The 20,579-nt window shown below is 39.4% G+C and overlaps 1 protein-coding gene across 3 annotated transcripts; it reads right to left on the reverse strand.

The window, feature by feature from the left end:
* Nucleotides 1–6,477: 6,477 nt before the first annotated feature.
* On the reverse strand, nucleotides 6,478–18,901 carry pan2 (poly(A) specific ribonuclease subunit PAN2). 3 transcript variants are annotated; one of them, XM_067593050.1, is made up of 26 exons: nucleotides 18,777–18,901; nucleotides 17,689–17,994; nucleotides 17,401–17,570; nucleotides 17,169–17,289; nucleotides 16,992–17,069; nucleotides 16,628–16,898; nucleotides 16,117–16,456; nucleotides 14,592–14,688; nucleotides 14,255–14,374; nucleotides 14,033–14,152; nucleotides 13,807–13,935; nucleotides 13,485–13,684; nucleotides 12,428–12,576; nucleotides 12,148–12,254; nucleotides 11,927–12,025; nucleotides 11,753–11,841; nucleotides 10,840–10,984; nucleotides 10,614–10,751; nucleotides 10,267–10,326; nucleotides 10,085–10,175; nucleotides 9,831–9,988; nucleotides 8,367–8,510; nucleotides 7,801–7,980; nucleotides 7,564–7,657; nucleotides 6,982–7,173; nucleotides 6,478–6,857 (listed from the first exon to the last, which is right to left on the reverse strand). In XM_067593050.1, the coding sequence occupies exons 2-26, from the start codon at nucleotides 17,974–17,976 to the stop codon at nucleotides 6,820–6,822; spliced, it is 3,618 nt and encodes a 1,205-aa protein (XP_067449151.1). In that variant the 5' UTR covers nucleotides 17,977–17,994; nucleotides 18,777–18,901; the 3' UTR covers nucleotides 6,478–6,819. The 3 variants fall into 3 exon arrangements, with proteins under 3 accessions (XP_067449151.1, XP_067449149.1, XP_067449150.1); XM_067593048.1 differs by having other exon boundaries at nucleotides 6,970–7,173; XM_067593049.1 differs by lacking the exon at nucleotides 18,777–18,901 and adding an exon at nucleotides 18,573–18,594 and having other exon boundaries at nucleotides 6,970–7,173.
* Nucleotides 18,902–20,579: the final 1,678 nt, after the last annotated feature.

Consider the following 20,579-nt stretch of genomic DNA (forward strand, 5'->3'; position numbering starts at 1 on the left):
CCGACTGCGTTATGTTGTTTTTTGGTTGTTGTCGATGTATCCGTCACACTGCATGAAGTCAGACTAGTAGCTGAAGCAGAGCAGTGGTGAGATTTGACGTCTGCAAGCTTGCAGGGGTTAAAGTCATTCATCAGCACATTCCCTGCTTTTGACTTTCCAAACGCTGCCGATTACTGTTCGCTGTACAAAACACTTCACTTTCCAAAACAGTGTTACCAAGTCTTCTGTAAATAAATAAATCCAATAACTGAAGGTAAACACAGATGGCTTAAATAAAGTTCTGAGGATAAACAAAGTCAGAACAGTTTCAACATTTGTGTGAAGGTGATGCACACATACAGCCAGCAGAGGGCGCCGTTACACCTGGAAACGTTAAGATGTGACTTAAGAAGAGAGAGTTTTGTGGAGAAACTCGTCAATTAGCAGCCAAATGTTCATAGATATGAGAAGAACTATATCATACGTCTACCTTTATATTTGACAAGGCAGGATTTTAAAAAGGTTAAATTGAGTAGCCTTGTAAATATTTATCCTCTGATGATGATTGAAATACAGGAGTACTGTTTGGATCATCTGAACACAGCTGGACCCAAATCAAGAAGTAAAAAAAATCACAACTTGGGGGAAAAAAAAAAAAGAAGAGTTTGGATGATTCTCCATTCAGCTGCACTTCAACTTTTCACTTTACATACATTTATAAAGATAAACGGTGGGGTCTCAAAGTCTGAGACCACATTGAAAATCTCTATTTTCATGTAAACCTGAAAATAATCAGAAAGTTTGAGGATTCAGAAACATTTAAAAACACAAGAAGTTATGACATGTTTAAGACTCTGCACTATTTCTAAGTCAGCAATCAAATTTAAGCAAATTTGTGGCGTTGACCAACTTAACTCCTTTGTACAAAAGCTCAGATTTCCCTGAGTTGTATCTCTTCCATTGAAGCGTTCAGATGACACTCAGGTGGATTTGATCGACTCATCAGAGGCTCGTTCAAGTAACTCAACTTGCAGCCAGTGTTCACCTGTTATAATTACAGTTGTGCCTCAAATTTTCCAGCAGATCATTGCTCACTAAGTACTATTGTAATAGTGAGAAACATGGCATCAGAACTAAGTGAAAGTGTTAGAAGTCAAATTGTTATTCTAAGCAAAGAGGGGCTTTCTCAGCGTTAAATCATGTCTAGACTAAAGGTTTCTATGGGGGCAGTGCGTGGAACTCTACAACGCTTTCCAGAAACTGGATCACTTGTATCCAAAGCAGGACAGACAGACTGAAAGTGATCACACCATCAGAAGATCAGTACATCAAGCTCAGTTCCCTGAGAGATAGAAAAAAAAGCAACTTCATCACAGATACAGAATTGTAAAAGTACTGTCAAAAGAAGTTTGTCTTGTTGTGGTCTCAGAAGACGAGTAGCAGTGTCTAAACCGCTTCTCAGGAGGGGAAACAAGGCCAAACGCTTGAGGTGGGCTGAGAGATAACAGCATTTCATAATCCAAGTTTGAGATTTATGGCAGTAGCAGAAGGGTATATGTAAGGAGATGAACAGGAGAGAGAATGATACCGCAGTTTACAGTCTATGTATCCCACGAGATACGTTGCTAGATTAGGGGTAAAAAATTTGTTTGCATATTTTATGACAGGCAAGTAGAGAGGATTAGGTTGATTGGGAGCAACCGCAGGTCACAAACAGTTCTTTGTATTTGAGTTTTTCTTTCTGTTTGAAGTCACAAAGTCATGACGGTCATTGCGCTTCCACAGAGGTACATGGCGGGAAGGAACGCATGGATGAAGTCGATGCAAATTAAATACACTTGGAAACCGCTTGTCACAGCCAGTTGGAGTGTGATTAGAATGCCAGCTGGAACTACCTGCGAGCAATATTCGTTTGCAGCAGTGGAAGTAGTCAAATAGTTTTCATTGGGCCAAAAGTTCATCTTGGTGCCATGACGTTGGCATGGTGTTGGTAGTCATATCTGGTATTTTGCTAACGTCAGTTGCTTTTGGTTGGTCATGTGTCACACTGCATGCCAAGGTTTTGGTTTTGGAACTGAAACTTATGGTAGGCCGATACTATGACAGAAATGATAAAATCATTTTAAAAACTAGTATGTGTGATGTTATGACCAGGGAAAACAAAAATATATCACTTCTCTCCATCAAATAAAACATTAAAATGTTTACCATTATGACCATTTTTATACCATAATAGGACAACATATACTGGGAGATGCAACTCATAAAATCCAAAATATACAAAATATTTAAAAAAAAAAATAAATATGGAAATGTTTTACTTAGGTGCAAATGATAATGAGATAATTAATAACATTAAATTATTTTTTACAACTTATTTTCCACACTATTTAAGGGTTAAAATAGTTTAAGATGTCCACCAATAGGGTTAAGTGTGTTTAAAAATGTCCATAGATGTAAGTAGCAATACAGCTAGCACCCAAGCTAGCTCAGGCATTAATGAGTCTACTGGATGCACCTCAAAGCTTTGTAAGAACTACTTGAAGACCAAGGAGTCCTGACTGTCATGGACTTTCTTCCACAGCCACCTGACCTCGACCCCACTGAACATTTATGGGAGCACTTGTCAATTCATGCTGGGACAACATGAGTCATCAGGTTTTGCACAAACTTGTGGAGTCCATGCCAACTCGAATGCATGCTGTCATCAAAGCAAAAGGGGGACATACCAAACATACCTAAGATATTCTGAAATTTATGTACATTTTTCAAAGTACATTTTTCACAAAACAGTATTACGTTCAAAACAAATGCAAAATAGAAGTATTTTGACTGGTGGTCTCAAACCTTTAGACCCCTCTGTATACATGAGAAAATCCACTCTAATCAGCCCTGAATTCAGGTTCACCTGAAGTGCATGCCCTAGTGACATTTGACATTTCTGATGCAAAAATTCAACGAAGATGCAAAAGTGCTGAAGAGGAAGTTTCACCACAACAATGTCTGCAAGCCTGAAGTACCGTATGTCCGTACCGTAAGTTACTCAGGAGGGGAATTCAAGGTTGGATAAACGACAACAACCCTCTCCTAGAGGTGTAAATTATTCTGGATCCACTGGATACAAATTTATAAATATCAAGTTTGCAAATAAACTCAGTCCCTTAAATTAAAACAAATATTAAAAAACATATAAACAACAACACAAAACTTAAAAGTAAAAGAGCTAATTCAGTTTTTCTCACTACGTCATCTGTTAGATGCGTTTAGCCATGCTAATGTTTGTATCACACCTTGTCGGGAATGGCCCAAATCTGGCGGCAGATGTTATCAGGTCTGTCAGGAAAATTAACAGGCAAATTTGCCTCCAAGTACGCATATCACTACAAATTTCAATGAATGCTGGGAAGCAGACGGAATGAATTTCTTTGTTTCATTTGAACAGATATCCATGTGTGTTCATGTAAAATATGGTATACTTCCCACTTCATGGCAGTAAACACAATGTTTGTGATAGTGCTCAACTTCAGCTCATTTGTTTTTCCAACTTCAACTTCAGTTTATTTGAAGTGCACATCTACAGAGAGTCTCTGTACACTTTACAAGTCAATAAAAGAAAAAAAACACACAATATTACATGTTAAAGTACACACATATATAGGTAATGATGTTAATATGACAACATGTTTGAGGTTAGTAATTTTAAGCAGAGATCATATAACAGTAACAGGGTTGGGGTAGCTACTTGTCAAGAAGGAAAACAGTCAGTGGTTTGAGTTCCCAGCTGGTGAAATTAGGGAAGGTCCTAGTAAACAGAGAAAAGATGCATTTCCAGCCTGTATTTGAAAGTATCAACAGATCTTGCCTCCTGAATGTGCAGTGGTAGATTACTGGAGCTCGGTGGGCAAAGGCTCAATCACCACAAGAGTTCTTATTAAACTGAGGAACAGTTAAGTAACTGCGATCAAGGAAACATAAAGAACGTGATGGACTATACAGAGCAATAAGGCTGGAGATATATGAAGGAGCCAGTCCATTTAAAGCCTTATAGGGAAGAAGGAAGATTTTGAAATCAGATCTCGCGTGAACCGGTAGCCAATGCAGAGACAGTCAGTGTCAGTGCCCTTTTTTTATGATCAGCTGCTTTCTGGACCAATTGGAGACCTTTCGTTGCTATCTTGGGTAGGCCAGAGAAAAGGGCATTACAGTAGTTTATCCTAGATGTTATGAAGGCATGTACAGGGATTTCAGCGTCTGAATTTGATAAAATGGGGAATATTTGGGCTATTTTGCGAAGGTGGAAAAGGGCAGTTCTCGTAATGTACTTGATGTGTGGCTCAAATGTAAGAGAGGGATCGAACACTATTCTCAGATTCTTAACTGCATGGGTCTGAGAAATTGTGCAGCCATCAAGATTAATGACAAAATCTGTAAAAAGCAATGTGAATCTAGCTGGACCAACAAGCAACTTTTCGGTCTTGTGTGCAGGAAATAATTGCACATCCAGTGATGGACTTCTAACAAGCACGTCTCTAGTTTAACCAGCTATGAGGATTCATTGACGGAACACCGTATTTGGCCTTAGAGCAGGGAGTATTATTGTATACACTGCGTTGTGTTCTATTACTCAGGCATGAACAGGAACTAGAAAGTGCCCCCCTTGAGACCTATAAGGTTCTCAAGACAGTGGAGGAGGGTGTCCTGGTCCACTGTGTCAAAGGCGGCACTTAAATCTAGTAACAGCGAGACAGATGAAAGATCGGAGTCCATTGCAATTGATGGGTTGTTAGTTACCTTAGTCAGTGTAGTTTTGGTATTTGGATGTGAAACCAGACTGAAACTCATCAAGAAGTGTATTACTGGACAAATGGGCTGATAGAAATGATAAAATCAGTTTCAATACTAGTATGTGTGATGTTAATGACCAGGGTAAACAAAAATGTATCACTTGTCTTCATCAAATAAAACATTAAAATGTTTACCATTATGACCATTTTTATACCTTAAAAGGGCAAAGCATCCTGGGAGATACAACTCATTAAATCCAAAATATGCAAAATATTTTAAAAAATATGTTTGGAAATGTTTTACTTTGGTGCAAATGAAAATGAGATAAATAATAAAATTAAATTATTTTTTACAACTCATTTTCTACTCCTGCCTGTTCAAGAGTTAAGACAATTCTGCATAGTTTACCTGTAAAATGAATATTATATCCTCACTAAGACCAAGACACTGGCTTCCTGTCTGTCAAAGAATTGACTTTAAGATATTGCTGTTGGTTTATAAAGCACTGAATGATTTAAATACATCTCTGATCTGCTGCTACATTATGAACCATCTAGACCTCTCAGGTCGTCTGGGACAGGTCTGCTTTCTGTCCCCAGAGTAAAAACTAAACATGGTGAAGCAGCGTTCAGTTTTTATGCTCCACATATCTGGAACAAACTACAAACCGAAAACTAGATTTTAGATCTGGTGCAACTCTCAGCTCTTTTAAATCGCAGCTGAAGACTTTCCTGTTTGCCTTTCATTAAACCACATTAGGGGTTAATATTTTACACTGCACTGTAACTTTTATTCTCTTGTTTTATCTGTCTTATTCCCTTTTTAGCTTCTTTTTATTTCCAAACTTAACACTTTTTAATTGTTTTTATGTCTTTTTACTTGTGTTGCTTTTATATTCTATTTTATATCCTTTTATGCTCTATGTAAAGCACTTTGAACTGCCTTGTTGTTGAAATGTGCTATACACATAAACTTGCCTTGCCTGTTAAAACTTATAGTTATATTAACTCTGAAAATTCAACCAGGCATTGTGAGTAGGCAGGGGGATGATATAGGACAGCAATGTAGAAAGACAGGAAAGGTGAGGGCAGAGAGAAGGACGTTAAAAGCACCTCAAATGATAAGAAGCAAACGTCAGTTCTGGGATGAAGAGTGATTGAGCTGTAGATTAGTGCAACACCGCCACCCTTTATGATGTCACGGGTGATATGTGAGTAGAGATAATTAGGCAGTGACGCTTCAGCCAAAGGCAGAGCGTTATCTGTGAATAACCAGGTTTCACAGAGTCCAAAAATATTGAAACTATATTCGGGGATGAATGATCAAATGTTAATAAAGCTTATTTTAAGGCAGGTATTGCTGTTAAAAACCTTCACAGGTTTCAGGTTGTACATATTCCGTTGGTTTTCTTTTTGGATTGGATTTTCTCTTTTGGATGAGGGCAGGGATGTATCAGACTTCATTACCTTGGTTCATTGGAAATCAATTTGTAACAGAATTAATGTCATGAGAGATTCCTTGCCAATTATAAATTGACCTGCAGTCATGCCAGTTTCCTCACTGCTTGACGTTTAATTTAACATTTTTGTCCACAGATTCAGTCCAGGGTTCTTTAATAAAAACACAACTATCAAAATAAAGTTCTGAATGTGATAATTCGAAGCAGTGTAAACAGCAGTGCAATTATTCAGAGGTTGAAAACAAGAAGCCTCGTTTGTGTAACAGTGAGCTCATGATAGCTTTATTTATTTACATGCACCAAAATCACACAGTTTTATTTTTGTTTTGTCTGTTTGTTTTTTTTTAAAAAGGCTCACACGTTATAAAATACAATTATTTTCCTTTTTCCAAAAACATTTCCTAAATGAAAGGTACAAACTTTGACATAATTAAAACTGTTCAGACACTGAGTTGGCAGTGAAAAGAGCTGCAGGTGGACTGTGCAGGCAACAAAGACCTCCATAAACACTGTACACATTGAGAAAATCAATGATAAAAATTACAAAATAAGTGACTGGTTTCAGTCTTTCCAGTGGGAATGTGTCACAGTGCAGCTCACAGCCCCATCACAGAGGGAAACACAGCAGCAGCACCTGTTGGAGGAAGAAGAGTGCTTTCAATCCACTCACAGTGTTTCTATTGTTGCCCTCCACTCTAAACTCATTGTTAACATAAACCTACATCTAATTCAACATTATTTCGTACTTTTTGGGCTACCTTGACCATCTCCTGTGTCTGTCTCCGGGACTTTCCAGTCGAACTGGCGGCCTTTTTCATAGAGTCCCTTCAGGACCTTCCTCACTTCATCGGAGCCACCTCCACGACTCAACTCCAGGTACTTTCTGTACAGCTGCAGAGCGGTGCGTGCATCCTCTATGCTGTCATGGGTTTCCCCTTGGATGTTGAGGTCTGTCAACAGCAGCCACACAATGACAAGGATAAAAAAATGACTAGTCATTCAGCCGTTCAGCATCATTTACACTGCAGGTTATCAGGAATTAACACCTTAATGCTTTGGTGCCAAAACACACAATCATTTATATTATGTATGAACTTTGAGGAAGTAGACAAACCTCAATACTAATTATCCAAATCAAAAGAAAAAATGAGTTTGCATAACTACAAACTGGAAATTTACTGACCAACTGATGTTGAAGTCACCTGCTCATCCTCAGAATTATGAGGCGAAAACATTTGACGATCAATTAATAATTGGAGGCAGATCTGCGATTGCATGATCTTATTTGCTTTAGTCCTGCACCTGCTGCCTTTTTGATTTTTTTTTTTTTTTTAACTTACCGAGAAAGTACCAGGCGAGAAATCTCAGAGAAATCATCCTCTTGCGAGGCAAATGGAACAGGTAGACAGTGTCGACGACTTGATCTTTCAGAACCTTAAAAACAGCAAAGAAACAGACTTTTGTCACGACTGCTCAAAGACATGTAAGATGTAATGAGATATAATTGTGCCATGCACTTACACAATCGACTATAAACTATCAGGATACAAAACAAATCTGACTTGTTGTGAACATACCAATAAGTTAATGACCCGAAAGTCCTTCTGCAAGCCGTGACCAACAAAGCGAACTCCCGTGTCGATGAGGAAGCGCAGCTTCAGGTAGGTGGACTTCAAAGTGGTCAAATGCTTTGAAGAAATCTTTGCATCCAGGTCACCCGGTTTGATGCCAGAATACTGCGTCAAATAGTCCACCACCTGTTAAAACAAATATTCACATTCATTCAAGGTGTTAACGGTAGAAACATGAGCAGCAGCAACAAAGGATTAAAGGATAAGTTCATGATTTTTTCAAGTCTGTCCTAAAACAATAGTCAGGTGCTGTTCATGTCAGATTTTTCCAGAATTAATTGAAATTACTGCTCTCAAATGAACCAGATTATCATACTGTCTTCTTCTTCTGACTAATCAAATGTATTATGAGCACTAACAAAAGGAAACACTGTCTAATGACAATGGAGGCAACATGATAGAGGTAGTAATGGGAAAAAGTGTCATCTGTGCATATTTTTGGTATCCTGTGAATTTCCTTTATAACAATAATTTGTTTTTTCTGATGTTAGGCCATTTCTGCAACCCCTCACCTGCTCCTGGGTAGAGATGTAGTCATCGATGAAGGGCACCCCCTCATTGGGCCCCTGACCCCTCACACAGGTGATACGGGCAACAGACATCTGACTGGGCTTGATGGTCGACTTGGTGCCATCGCTGCGCAGTTCTGCCTCTTCCTGTACACACACACACACAAACACACACACACACACACACACACACACACACACACACACACACACACACACACACACAGTATATTCATGAGTCAAGTTTATTTAAAATCTGTTAACAACAATAACAAAAACCGTATTAGTAGGAGCATTTTTCTAATATATCAGGACAATAATTCCCTTCTTTAGAACATCAGTATGCCACCGTCTTTCCTGACAGTATTAGAGAAGTTATTCTTTAATTCTCGTATTTAAGATGTCGCTCTGATTCACCTCCTGACCGGCTCAATTTGTCCTGTTCAAACATCTAGATGCAATTCAGGAAATGCAAAAAGTTGTCTCCCTCAACCGCACTGCCTTTTCGTCTCAAGGAGCTTTATGATGGTATTTTTTCAAGCTAAGCTAGCTGCATGGAAGGCTGTGGATAAAAGTCAAATTATGTTATTTATAAGCTGTAGACTGTACTTAATAATGGGATAAATGATCAGCTTTGGTTCAAAAGTATTAAAACCAGTAACAGACTTTAAAACTCATTTGATCAAAGACCAGCGTGAGAACTCGTGTAGCTCCAGAGATGATGGATTCAGGTATCAGTAACTCCAAAGGAAGTGCTTGTCAAATCATCGAACAGCGTCTGAAACTTCCTTCCCCCAAACCCCCTTCCAACCCCCCCTCCCAACATCTTTCGGATGTTTTGATTTGAACGTCTCTCTCAAGCTCTTTTCTTCCTTCTTCACACGACTATTTCTGTCACTGTTCATGTGTATAACCGAGTGAAACACCATAAATATGTTTCAAGAGTCTGTCCAAAAGCATGCGCCGTTATTTCCATTTGTAAGATTACGATTACTTGTCACACTTCTGTCTATAAGCGCAGGTGTTTTGTCCTGCTGTCAAGTGTGAACATTCAGAACAGTAATAAATACTTTTGTCTTTAGATGTAGCTGGACAACATACTATACTAACAACTATTTCATTTCAAACACATCCCGACCAAAAATTGAATTGCCAACTATTTTGTTAATCAATTAATCGTTTTGAGTAATTTTTTAAAGAAAAAAATACTAAAATTCTCTGGTTCCAGCTTCTTTAATGTGAATATTTTCTCGTTTCTTTAGTCTTCTATGATAAACTGAATATCTTTGGGTTGTTTGTGGGGACAAAACATTTGCATCTTGGAAACATTTTTCACCATTTTCTGACATTTTACGGACAAAATGACTCATCAATTAATCAAGAAAATAATCGACGGATTACTTGATAATGAAAATAATCGTTAGTTGCAGCCCTAATGCAGAGAGTCGCATTATAATCCAGACTCACCTGGTTGAGTGTGACAAACTCTGCGTCCAGCCCCACCAAATCACCAGCCTGCGGCATCTCGCTGACCATGAGGGGGATGAAAGTGGCGTGACTCTTCCTCTGCTTCCGAGCCAACGAGGCCTCAGTCAGGAGCACGCTGGCATCGATGGGATTTTTAACTGAGATAAAAACAGCAAAGCGTGAGCAGATAAATGAATGCGCTGAATGCAGAAAAAAAAAACTAAAAACTCCAGATTTAATATCCTAAAACTCACTGCGGAGGTCGTATTTGGTATGATAGTTCCTCTTGGCGTAATACAGAATGGCCGGCACCTTCCAGCTCACGTCAAACTGAGCAGCTTCAGCCTTCGACAAAGCAAAGAGTAACAATACATTTTACATGAGCGCAAACATGATATCTCATTAGAATAAATCAAATAAGAAGTCAAATATTTACCTTGTCGATTGGCTCAATTAAGAAATCATTGAAAAGGTACCACTGCTGGTGTGTGACGCCCTAAAACAAACACATACGTCATTCTAAACGTCGATACTCAAACAATATAAAACATCAACTACACTTTACTACTGAACAAATATAAGAACATATGATCAGAAATAAACATTGGCGTTATTATAACAGGGAGCAGGATATTGTTGATTTGTTCCGTGATGTCACTTCTTTTTTTTTTTGCATAATTGTCTCTGTTATTGATTGCAGAACAAGATAAGTGATAAAATTTCATTGACTTTGAAGAAGAAAGTCTCTCTCAGTCTGTATTTCCTCATCTAAACTTCACTAACCTCTTTTCTTTGATGATACGTTTCTCCCACTTTGATGTGTGCGACCAAGTTTCCGCCTGTGCGAGCGTCGAGGATGTGCGGCACCGTGACCACCAAGTCATACAGAGAAGCGCCCTCCGCCTCTTCGGCAGAACTCAACTAGGTGGAGATGACGTAACGGGTGAGTAGTTGCATGTAACTCCGAATGAATTACACAGTCAGCGAGAGAAATTAAAGAATCAATCACCTCCTCTCCTTCAGGCCAGCTGCAGATCTCCAGTCCCTGATTTTTGCTGATGGACATCTTCAGAGTGAGCGGGATCCAGACGTGTCTCAGATCCTCCGCCCGAGTGTCGAAGGTGAAGCCCTCCATACTGCATAACTCCTCCCCACTACACAAGAGGGTACAATATAGTGAGGATAAAAGTGGTGCCACACACTGGGTACGTCTCAAGTCTCTTATTTTATGGCTCCTCGCCTGAACTGGAAGTTGTTCCTGATGCACTATTTTGACGAGCATCCCAAGTCTCTTATTTTGCTCAGAGAAGCGAGTCACATGTGAGGCTGAAAATTCTGTGTTGGGTTTGATATGAGTTACATCATTTCCATTTGCCCTGAAACATTATAATAAATAAATAAATACATATTTTCCAGTGTTCAGAAGACACCCTGATCATATTCTGGGTTATTGAATGATGAATTCACTATCAGGGTTATCAAAAAATACAGATGGAAATGATCGATAAATAGTATAAATGCATTCTGCGAGTAGAAATGGTTTCTACAGCTGTTAAAGCCGACTGACAGCTGATTCAACTGTGATCAGCTGTCGCCGTCATCAGAAATGGACGTCGCTTCACATGACGCTTCAGAGGAGAGGACGTCTCGCGTCTCTTAAAACAAATTTCCTCGTTTCCTCTCTCCTCGCTTGGTTTCCTTGCGTCTCTCCTTGCATCCACGGACTAAGACGCAAGGAAAAGACGCAAGTGAGGGAAACGTGGATGCAATTTAAGAGACTTGGGACACTCGTCAAAATGGCGCATCAGGAAAAACTTCCGGTTCAGGCGAGGAGCGAGGAGCCATAAAATAAGAGACTTGAGACGTACCCACTGACTCAACTGATACAGATGTTGTTATGTGATATTAAAAAGGGATCTTACTCCAAACACCACTCGGTGGGCATGGGTGGCGGTTCTTTAGGTTTCGCAGGTTCCATCGCCTCTTTTTGCTTGGCTTTATTGAAGGCGTACTGAGTGAACAAACAAAGGATAATTAAAATAATGTGACAAACAAAAAATTATAATACATTTTGAAGTGATAATGAGTGACATTACCTCTGCCTGAACTTTCCAGAATTCAGCCTCTTTAGCGCTGTTCACCTCACAGTTGATGACCAGAACGTCCGGTAGACATCGAATGTTTCGTGTCTGCACCTACAGCAGCACACACACAAAAAAAAAAAACACTCTCACAATGCTGAACGGAGCTCGATCAGACTGGAAAAGTAATTTTTTGTTTAATTGTGAGCTGCTGTTATGTCTTAGCTGTAACTCACTGTGGGCTGATACTTCTCACAGTTCTCACACCACGCCTGAGTGCTCTGCTCCAGACAGATGCTCTTCTTCAGGATCTCAGCGAAGTCGTACTCCTTTATTGTCTTTTCTGAGTGCAGTGAAACGAATATAATGCAGTCAACAAATACAGAATATACATATATATATACACACAGGTTATCCATTCTTGCAGAGCTCCACCTCAGGTATATGAATGTCAAAATTCTGCAGATGTAAGACTATTCATGCATAGCAAGTGTAAAAACAACACCTTGAGCTCACCTTGAGAGTTTTGTTCAGGGTAGTGCATGGTGAAGAGCAACGTGAGGGAGGAGCGGACCGTCTCCTTCCCGCAGCGACACAGGCTGCTGTTCTCTACTTCACATCCGAACAGCTTTCCGATGGCAGACTCACCAGAGGAGCCCAGAGAACTGTGACAAATGCAGCATCGACACGATTATGTTTAAACTCGTTTCTGAGAAAGCCACAGACAGTCGGCTGAAAATGAGACGCTGATACCTACATGTTTTCTATTTCTCTTTGCAAATGAAAACAGTGAGAATAGTGTAAAAGAAAACTGAATAACAGGTTATCATTTGATGTATTTCTTCAATATATCATACATGTTTCAGACAGTGTTTAAGTTCAGTTTAGTGTTAGTTTGTGTTTCACACATGTTCTAAATTCTTCTGTGCTATACCTATTCTAAACTTAGTTCTTTGCTGTGTAAGATGAGGCAGTTGTGTGTCTAACAGTTAAGTTTATTCTGTTATACCCTTACCTGAGCCAGTGATAAGATAAATTATAGTTATGTAGATGTTTATGTGTAAAACTGATAAGCTTTAGAGGATAGTGTGGTTTGTCCTTAATTTAATATAGTAGTAATGTTATTTTGTGATGCTACTTGGTGCATGCTTATGTACTGTCATATATGGTCGTGAAGAAAGACTGTTCCTAGGTTAGCTGAACTTTTGACTTATGTTTCTATCTGAGGGTTGGTTGCTGACCTGTAAGGTTAGTAAACAGATGTCTTAAATTCTGTACGAGCAGTATTTAAGGGACTGGTTAAGTGCCAACCTTTCAGACAAAGAAAAGATAGCTAGGTGGTATGTATCTTTGTCTCCAGAACTATGATGCATTATACTTCTGATTGTATTATTTGATTACATTATTTCATAACCTGACAATGCTCTCTTTGTGTGTTTATTGAGTGATCAGCAATTTCCCATTACAATAGACAAGAGGTTTGATAAGAGATTTGTTAGTATCTGAGCTGAATGAATCTAGATCCTTAGCAGACCAGGAACAGGTCAAACACCGCTCTACTGGCTGCTCTGACCTGCTGCTGGCTCCTCTGTAGGCCTGTGGACCCTCCTGCTCCTGCGTCTCCTGGTGGAGCTGGGTGAGGATGAAGCGGTTCCAGCTTTGGATTAAGCGACCGAGTCTGGCCTTCCCTGTTTGTTCGTCCGAGTCTGCGAGGATCAGGCCCAGCGCCGACGCTTCAGGGATGGTACGAAACGCTCGGAGGAAGTTACTGGCCTTGAGGGGAGGAGACAGGAGAGGCTGCGTTCAGAAATCTACACGGTAGATGTGGGTGAAAGTTTCAACTCTTCTGCATTATCAACCTACTGTTATTTAGAGAAGAAGCGACAAACAGCTACCTGACACGGATCTCCTCGAGACAAATCCAACATGTGGAAGAGGAAGCCAAGCTCACAGGCCAAACAAAACTCCTTCTGGCACAAATGATTCCGCACGAGACACCGAATCGGCTCCAGGAAATATAAAACCTAATGTTTCAACACATAAACAAGAGAACAACTCTGCATGGGTACAAAAGAAAACAACATATCTGTAATACACACTAAAACCTTCATAGTTTCTTACCTGGATCATGCAGTTACAGTAGGCGTTGGGGATGTGAGGCTCCAGACCAGCAAACAAAGTTCTGTTGTAATGTTTGAAGTCAAAGTCCTCGAGTCCAAGTTTAGAGTATTTAATGGTGACCTGATCGAGCACAAAGATGTCATCAACACATGTCTCTGCAAACAAAAGCTATTTTTTTTCTCCTTTTATATTAAAACCATAATGAAATATGACAAGTCCAACCTTTCTGTACTTTTTTGGCACCATGTAGAGGTGTGGCTCTTCATCACGTCCAATTGGTGATTCAGGAACCTGGTTGTAATTATCATAATCGAGCTCCACGTCTTTAATTTTATAGGGAACCTGAAACCAACACAGAAAATATATTTGGATGGTTGAGATCTATGTGTGAACATGACACTGAACACAGGAAACATATGGATGTTTTCTAAATGACACCTTGTAGAAATCTGCCCATGTATTTATATATTTAGTTATTTTAAATTTCTTCTAACCTACCAAATGTTTGATAATGTAAAAGGCTGTTGTAAACATTATGACATGTTTTTTTTTTACTCGCCTGGTTCCGAGGGCGAGTCCGAGGATTTGCTGCGTAACCGATGAACCCGACAGTCTTCATCGTGCGCAGGATTTCCGGGTCCACAGGAGGAGCCCGTCTGCAGGAAAAGAAACATTTCATAAAATAGTAGCAGTTAAAAAACAAACAAACTGTGAAGCCACTTGCCAAACGCTGTAGGTGATATATACACTAATGCAATTTACTACAACAGCTATGCACCCTTATACTGAGAGCTGTTTCTAATGTTTTATATCGATGAGGTATCACCTCTAAAACTATTTCAACAAAAACATTTCATGAAGATAAAATTTATTACACGGCTGTTTTATTATACTGAATTAGTTTTAGCTGATAAACTGGCAACTAAGTGTATTTGTCTACTTTTGGAGATGCTTGAAAACAGAAAACAGAAAAATGGCAGCTCATATTCAGATTTGGACACACCCAATCTAGAATTATAGTCGATAAATTATCAAATCTAGGCAGCAAAACAAACATAAATAAATTAAGTCAGATTTTATACCCATTAATTAGCGATATGAAATGTGATTAAATCAGTGGAAATGTGTCCCAGTTACATATATCAACTGCAATATGAAATACAATAAAACACTGACATCACTTCCAGACAGTTAGCCAAACATGACTGCAGAAAGGAGAAATGAACTAGTTCCACACGGTAACTAGATGTGTCTGTGGTGTGAAGAGTGAGATCATACATCTCCATTCGTGATACATATTTTTGTTATTGTCAGTGAATCGTATGACAACACCGACTGACAATGTGTTAGTCCGTCCCTCGATCCTCTCGGGCTTCCTGAGCCTGTCTGTGGCTCATTAGTTTCCACTGAAGACACATATTTACGTCACAAATAGTTTAATATGTGACAAATGCTAATTATTAGGGCTGCAACTACTGATTATTTTTAATATTGATTAATCTGCTGATTATGTTTTCTATTAATTGATTAAACGGTTTGTCTATAGTAAATCAGAAAGTTTCTTCAAATTTTGTCTGATCAACAAAATCCCAAAACGATCAGTTTACTGTAATGTGTGACACAGAAACACTGTAACCAGCAAATGTTTTTGCTCATTTGCTCAATTTTCTGTTAATGGACTAATTGTTGCAGCTCTACTAATTATTGCCTGAAACAGCTGTGTTCTGTAGGTTTTAAGTTACTCAAACAGGAGTAAATAGTACATTTAATGGGGACTATTCTCAGCTGCAGATTTGGTGCTCTAGTGAGTTTTAATAGCAGCATGACAGCGTGCATTTAATTGACTCAAAATAAACTACAGCAGCCATGTTCACCGTAATAAAGGAACATGTCACTCAGTGCAAGAGTGTAGCTCACTGATGTGTTTTTAATAGTTTCTGGACAAGAATGGAGCTCTACAGCACAGAAGAACAAGATATATCGGGCTTCGGATTGACAGAAAATACCTGTTAGTAGGATCAGTTCATTCAGTGTTGCCAGTGCCAGTTGTACAGAATCACCTACAGCACTTGTGGCGGTGTTACCTGGGGCTAGGTGTAGCCAGCGCAGTGGGCCAGTCTGACAGCAGCGGCTCTGTGCTGGTCAGCGGCATGGGGATGAGAGACAGCGGCAGCAGATCGTGGTTCCAGTCCAGCTGAGTATCCACTAGGCAAGGCAGGGCAAACTCTGTCTCCCGAGAGTAGTCGTTGAACGAAACCTCTGGAGCGTCAGACCACAGGTGCACACATCCCCCAGAGTCCCCGAAGGCCAGAGCTTGTTTGCTGGACGATACGTCAAAACTCATGAGCAACTGGCCCACGGTGTTGACGTGGAAAATGTCGGCCATATTGGCGAGACCAGTAGGCTCACAGAACTGGCACTGACCTGGAGAAAGAAACACGTACATGGGAAACACTTCAGTGCTTGAGTGTGACACTAAAATACAAATCTTGATGTTGGCGTTTTAAAAAAAAGCACACATTCATTGACCAAACTCTCCAAGAGAAATAAATATCAGCCAACAAACAGACAGGCTGAAGACTCCCTGCCTGATACCTGTCTGTGAGATGATCGCTAGGCGTGACGTGTAGGTAGGAATGAAGCGCAAGAAGAGAGGGTCAACGTGCACTTGAAGCGGAGTTACGGCTCGCATCATGCGGAGGTCGTACACCATGAGGAAACGGTCACACGCCAACCCGTTCAGTCCTCGGCTGGAGAACCCGCACGCAGCCAAGAGGTTTCCGTGGACGTCGAAGTCTGAGAGGCTGCCAGAGAACGCGTCAAACTCATGTTCCATCTTGAAGGTACGCAAGTCCCGAAGGGTTACCTGGTTTTAACAGAGGGGGAACATGAGTGTTGTGGTTTGGATTAAACCAGAAAAAACATCTGGATCATCACAAACTTACTGGATCATCCTTACCTTGCCAGAAGTGTGACCACAGAAGAAGAAACGACTGGTTTGGCGCATTATTGCCACTCCAGGCACCTCAACAGTGAACTGTCAAGAACATACAAGAAAAAATTACCTTATATGGCAAAATATGGCATGTGGTGCTGTGCAGTATGTATAGGTAGTGTGGGAGTTACAATATCTCACCTTTTGAGTTTCTTGAACAGTATTCAAATCCACTTCGACAACATAGTTCTGTAATCCGCCCATGAGCAGGGTGTTGTTGTCGGTCATGAGGAGACTATGCATATCAGCCCCTTCCTCCATTCTGCAATGCACACATGCTTTATTAATGATAAATTAATAAAATTAAATGACAGAATAAATGACGTAACAGCTGCATGATGTCTACAATCAATCTCTGCAAAAGAGCACTTACGGATAATCAAACATGACTAAGCCGCCACGAGTGTGACACTTGAGGTTAGACTTAGAGAGGAACAGCACGCCTGTTTCCAAACTCTGAATGTGTCGGATGTCATCAGTCGAATGCGCTTGGAAAGAAGAATAGCGGCCCATTGTAGGTCCGAAGAACGAAGTTGCATGACCCTAAAGAGAAGGGCAAAAGCAAAATGAGACAGAATGACAAGGTTGAACAATCTGCGTTTTTATTACAATGGAAAACAAAATGCTTCAGGAGCATTTTCATCATAATCAAGACTCTCACTCTGTGGTTTCCCATCCAGAGCATTTCCTCCTGCAGATCAAAATGCGTTGCAGTGACAGGGATGCCGACTTCTGAGACTGCACTGTGCAGCTCAGAAAACATCCCCTCCATGAGGTGCACGGGCTCGGGGACCGTCACGGCCAGCCCCTCTGGGTCAAGCTCCACACCCTGCAGTAAGTTGGGGTTAAGGTGGGGGTCCATGGAGGGCTCCATCCCTGCGTCCAGAGTCCCGTGGAGGCTGGGTGAGTACTCACCCATCCCCGCGTCGAGACCATCAAAGTTCATCATGTGTACAGCGAAATCAACCTGCAGAGGAATGACAACATCTGTAAATAGTAATAGGGCTGCAACTAATGATTAGTTTGATTTTCGATTAATTGATTAAATGTTTTGTCTATAAAATGTCAGAAAATAGTGAAAATTCCTGTTATAATTTCTTCAGATGTCTTATTTGTATCCAAAACACAATTATTCATATATGAAAATGAAAAACAGTAAATAGTCCCATTTGAGAAGCTAAAATTAGCAAACTTTTGACATTTTTCCTTTAAAAAAAATGACTAAACCCATTATTCGATTATCAAAATAGTGGCCGAATTAATTTTCTGTTGATTAACTAATCAATTAATCTTTTCAGCTCTAAATACAAGCCTAGCCTGCTGATGAATATATTGAATTTTGTTGCTTATTTTAAACATTAAACTTAAGTGTCGGCTCTCTGTGCAGCAGCAGCTCAAATGAGTTTTAGCTTCAGTTTGGCTAACAGTAGCTAGCCCCGGAAGCTAACGTCTAAGCTAACTGCTATAAAAAGCCCCACAAGCCAAAGTTATAATAGTGATTAGTGAAATGTGCACGGGATGCAAAGCTGACATTTCTTCACTCACAATAGCAGCATCTCGTTTCTACTATTTGCACAGCCGTTTAATGTTTAGCTACTTTAACAAGCTAACCAGACAGACAGGCTAAACTGAGCTGCACATAACGTTGCAGTCAGTTTATCAACCAGACACATCTGTGTCACTGAGAAGTTGGTGTCCTTTCAAAGAGTTGAAAGACTTAAAATATCAATAAAACAACTTTACACCGACCTATTCTTGAACAGGAGTCACAGGAGTCCATGCTCACAGCTCATTCACAACAATAACACGTTAAATTAAACTGAAACATATCCGGAGCAAACGGTGGTGCGTTCAAGAGCACCGGTAGAGCTCCGGAGATGTTGCGAGTGTCTCAACTCACTCTACAGGGTTCAGTGTTTTCCAACGATGGAAGAAGTATTCAGAGCCTTTACTTAAGTGCAAGTACTAATACTTTAAAAAAAATCAATTACAAGAGAAGATAGACTATGTTTGTATGTTTGGGGTCGTTGTCATGCTACAGAATTAATTAGGGACCAATCAGATGGTTCCTCCCTGATGGTTCTGCATTATGGATAAGAATCTGAACATCTAAAGCGCCTAAAACCTTTGCACATTACTGTATCTGCAGAGTTTCCCATTAGAGTTTATCTGTTTTCACATTCATCTGCTGAAGGATGAAATTTTACATTAAGGGTAAAACTGCTATACATACAAAACTCCTATCCACTCAAAAATGTGTTTTTCTTCTTGTTCCTTAAGTTCGATGTTTGGACTGATGTAAGTGCAGAGTTTGACACTAGAGGGCTGTTCTCACATTCATTTGGCAAAGGTGGAAAGTTTCTCTAAACTCACTTTAAATCTGAGTTTACAGTGGGTACTTCCGAGCAGGATTTGTGACATCACAACAATTTTGGAGCCAATCCTGGTCCAAAATTCAACATAAACAAGTGTGATGTGGAAACTTGAATCCTCTAGTTCACAAACAATGAGAATAGACTTTACAGTGATGTAGGAGAAGTCTCGTATCAAGCGGTTTAACTTTTAAAATAAACAATATTCGCTTGTTTGAAGATTCTGGATTCTTAATGAACATTTTAAGGATTTTTAAAGTAATTGAACTTTTCTGTGGAAAAAAACATAAACACAAATTATTAGGGTATTTTTTATATGCCTTCAAACATGTCTAGAGGGAATCTTTAAGTAATGTTTAAAGCATGAGTCATGATGATTAAATGCATGAATTCACGCAGGTTGTCTTGTGAATTCCTGTTGCTCAGCATCAACAAATTATCACTGAATCATTATGACTTAATGTGATAAGTTGACACACTTACTTCATACATTCATTGATATGTTACCAAATTAGTTGAATTCTAAGTTGTTGTAAAGGAAATTTTATATGTATGTGATCAGCCTCTATGAAGCTGCTTTGTAATTTAATCAAACTCACATTTAAAAGCGAGATGGATGTATTGATCCATCATGATCAGGTCGTATCAGGCTTTAATCTTACACTCACAGTAACTGTCGATTGATATATATATAAGTAACTGTGAATTAACATTCATTAATCTGTTAAACTGATCACATATGATTTGATAATTTGTTAATGGTGAGCAACATGATACATCCTGCATTAATTCATTCATTAATGCTATTTGTAAATTCATTGATCCTGGATTTTTCAATGGTGGAGAAGGAGTAGATGTGATTTTAAGAATTTTTAACACAGTAATTGAACTTTTTGATTAGAGGAGCCATATCTGCCACTAGTTATTATTCAAATCAGAGTATATCAATAAGTCTTAAAACATGTCTGGAGGAGATCTTTAAAGGCATCAGTTGCCTGATCTTAAAAGCACAAAAATGCATCAATCTTTAGTATATTTATTTAAGACTTTGCACAAAATCTCAGTTATTTTCCCATATAAGTAATAAATTCATTTTGAGCAGCAGATTAAGTATTTTTGTATTAGCAAATTTGTTATGTGTTAATTTGAATTGAAGGTTATCAGCACTCTTTCTACTTTT

The sequence above is a fragment of the Thunnus thynnus genome, chromosome 6 (assembly GCF_963924715.1).
Source record: "Thunnus thynnus chromosome 6, fThuThy2.1, whole genome shotgun sequence".
Lineage (NCBI taxonomy): Eukaryota > Metazoa > Chordata > Actinopteri > Scombriformes > Scombridae > Thunnus > Thunnus thynnus.

Coding starts and splice junctions, on each gene's coding strand:
- pan2 (XM_067593048.1), bottom strand. CDS start 17,976: ATGATGAACTTTGATGGTCTCGACGCGGGGATGGGTGAGTACTCACCC. Junction 10,985..11,752: donor CCCACCGAGTGGTGTTTGGA/GTAAGATCCCTT, acceptor CCTCTTGTGTAG/TGGGGAGGAGTTATGCAGTA. Junction 10,752..10,839: donor GCTGGCCTGAAGGAGAGGAG/GTGATTGATTCT, acceptor ATCTCCACCTAG/TTGAGTTCTGCCGAAGAGGC.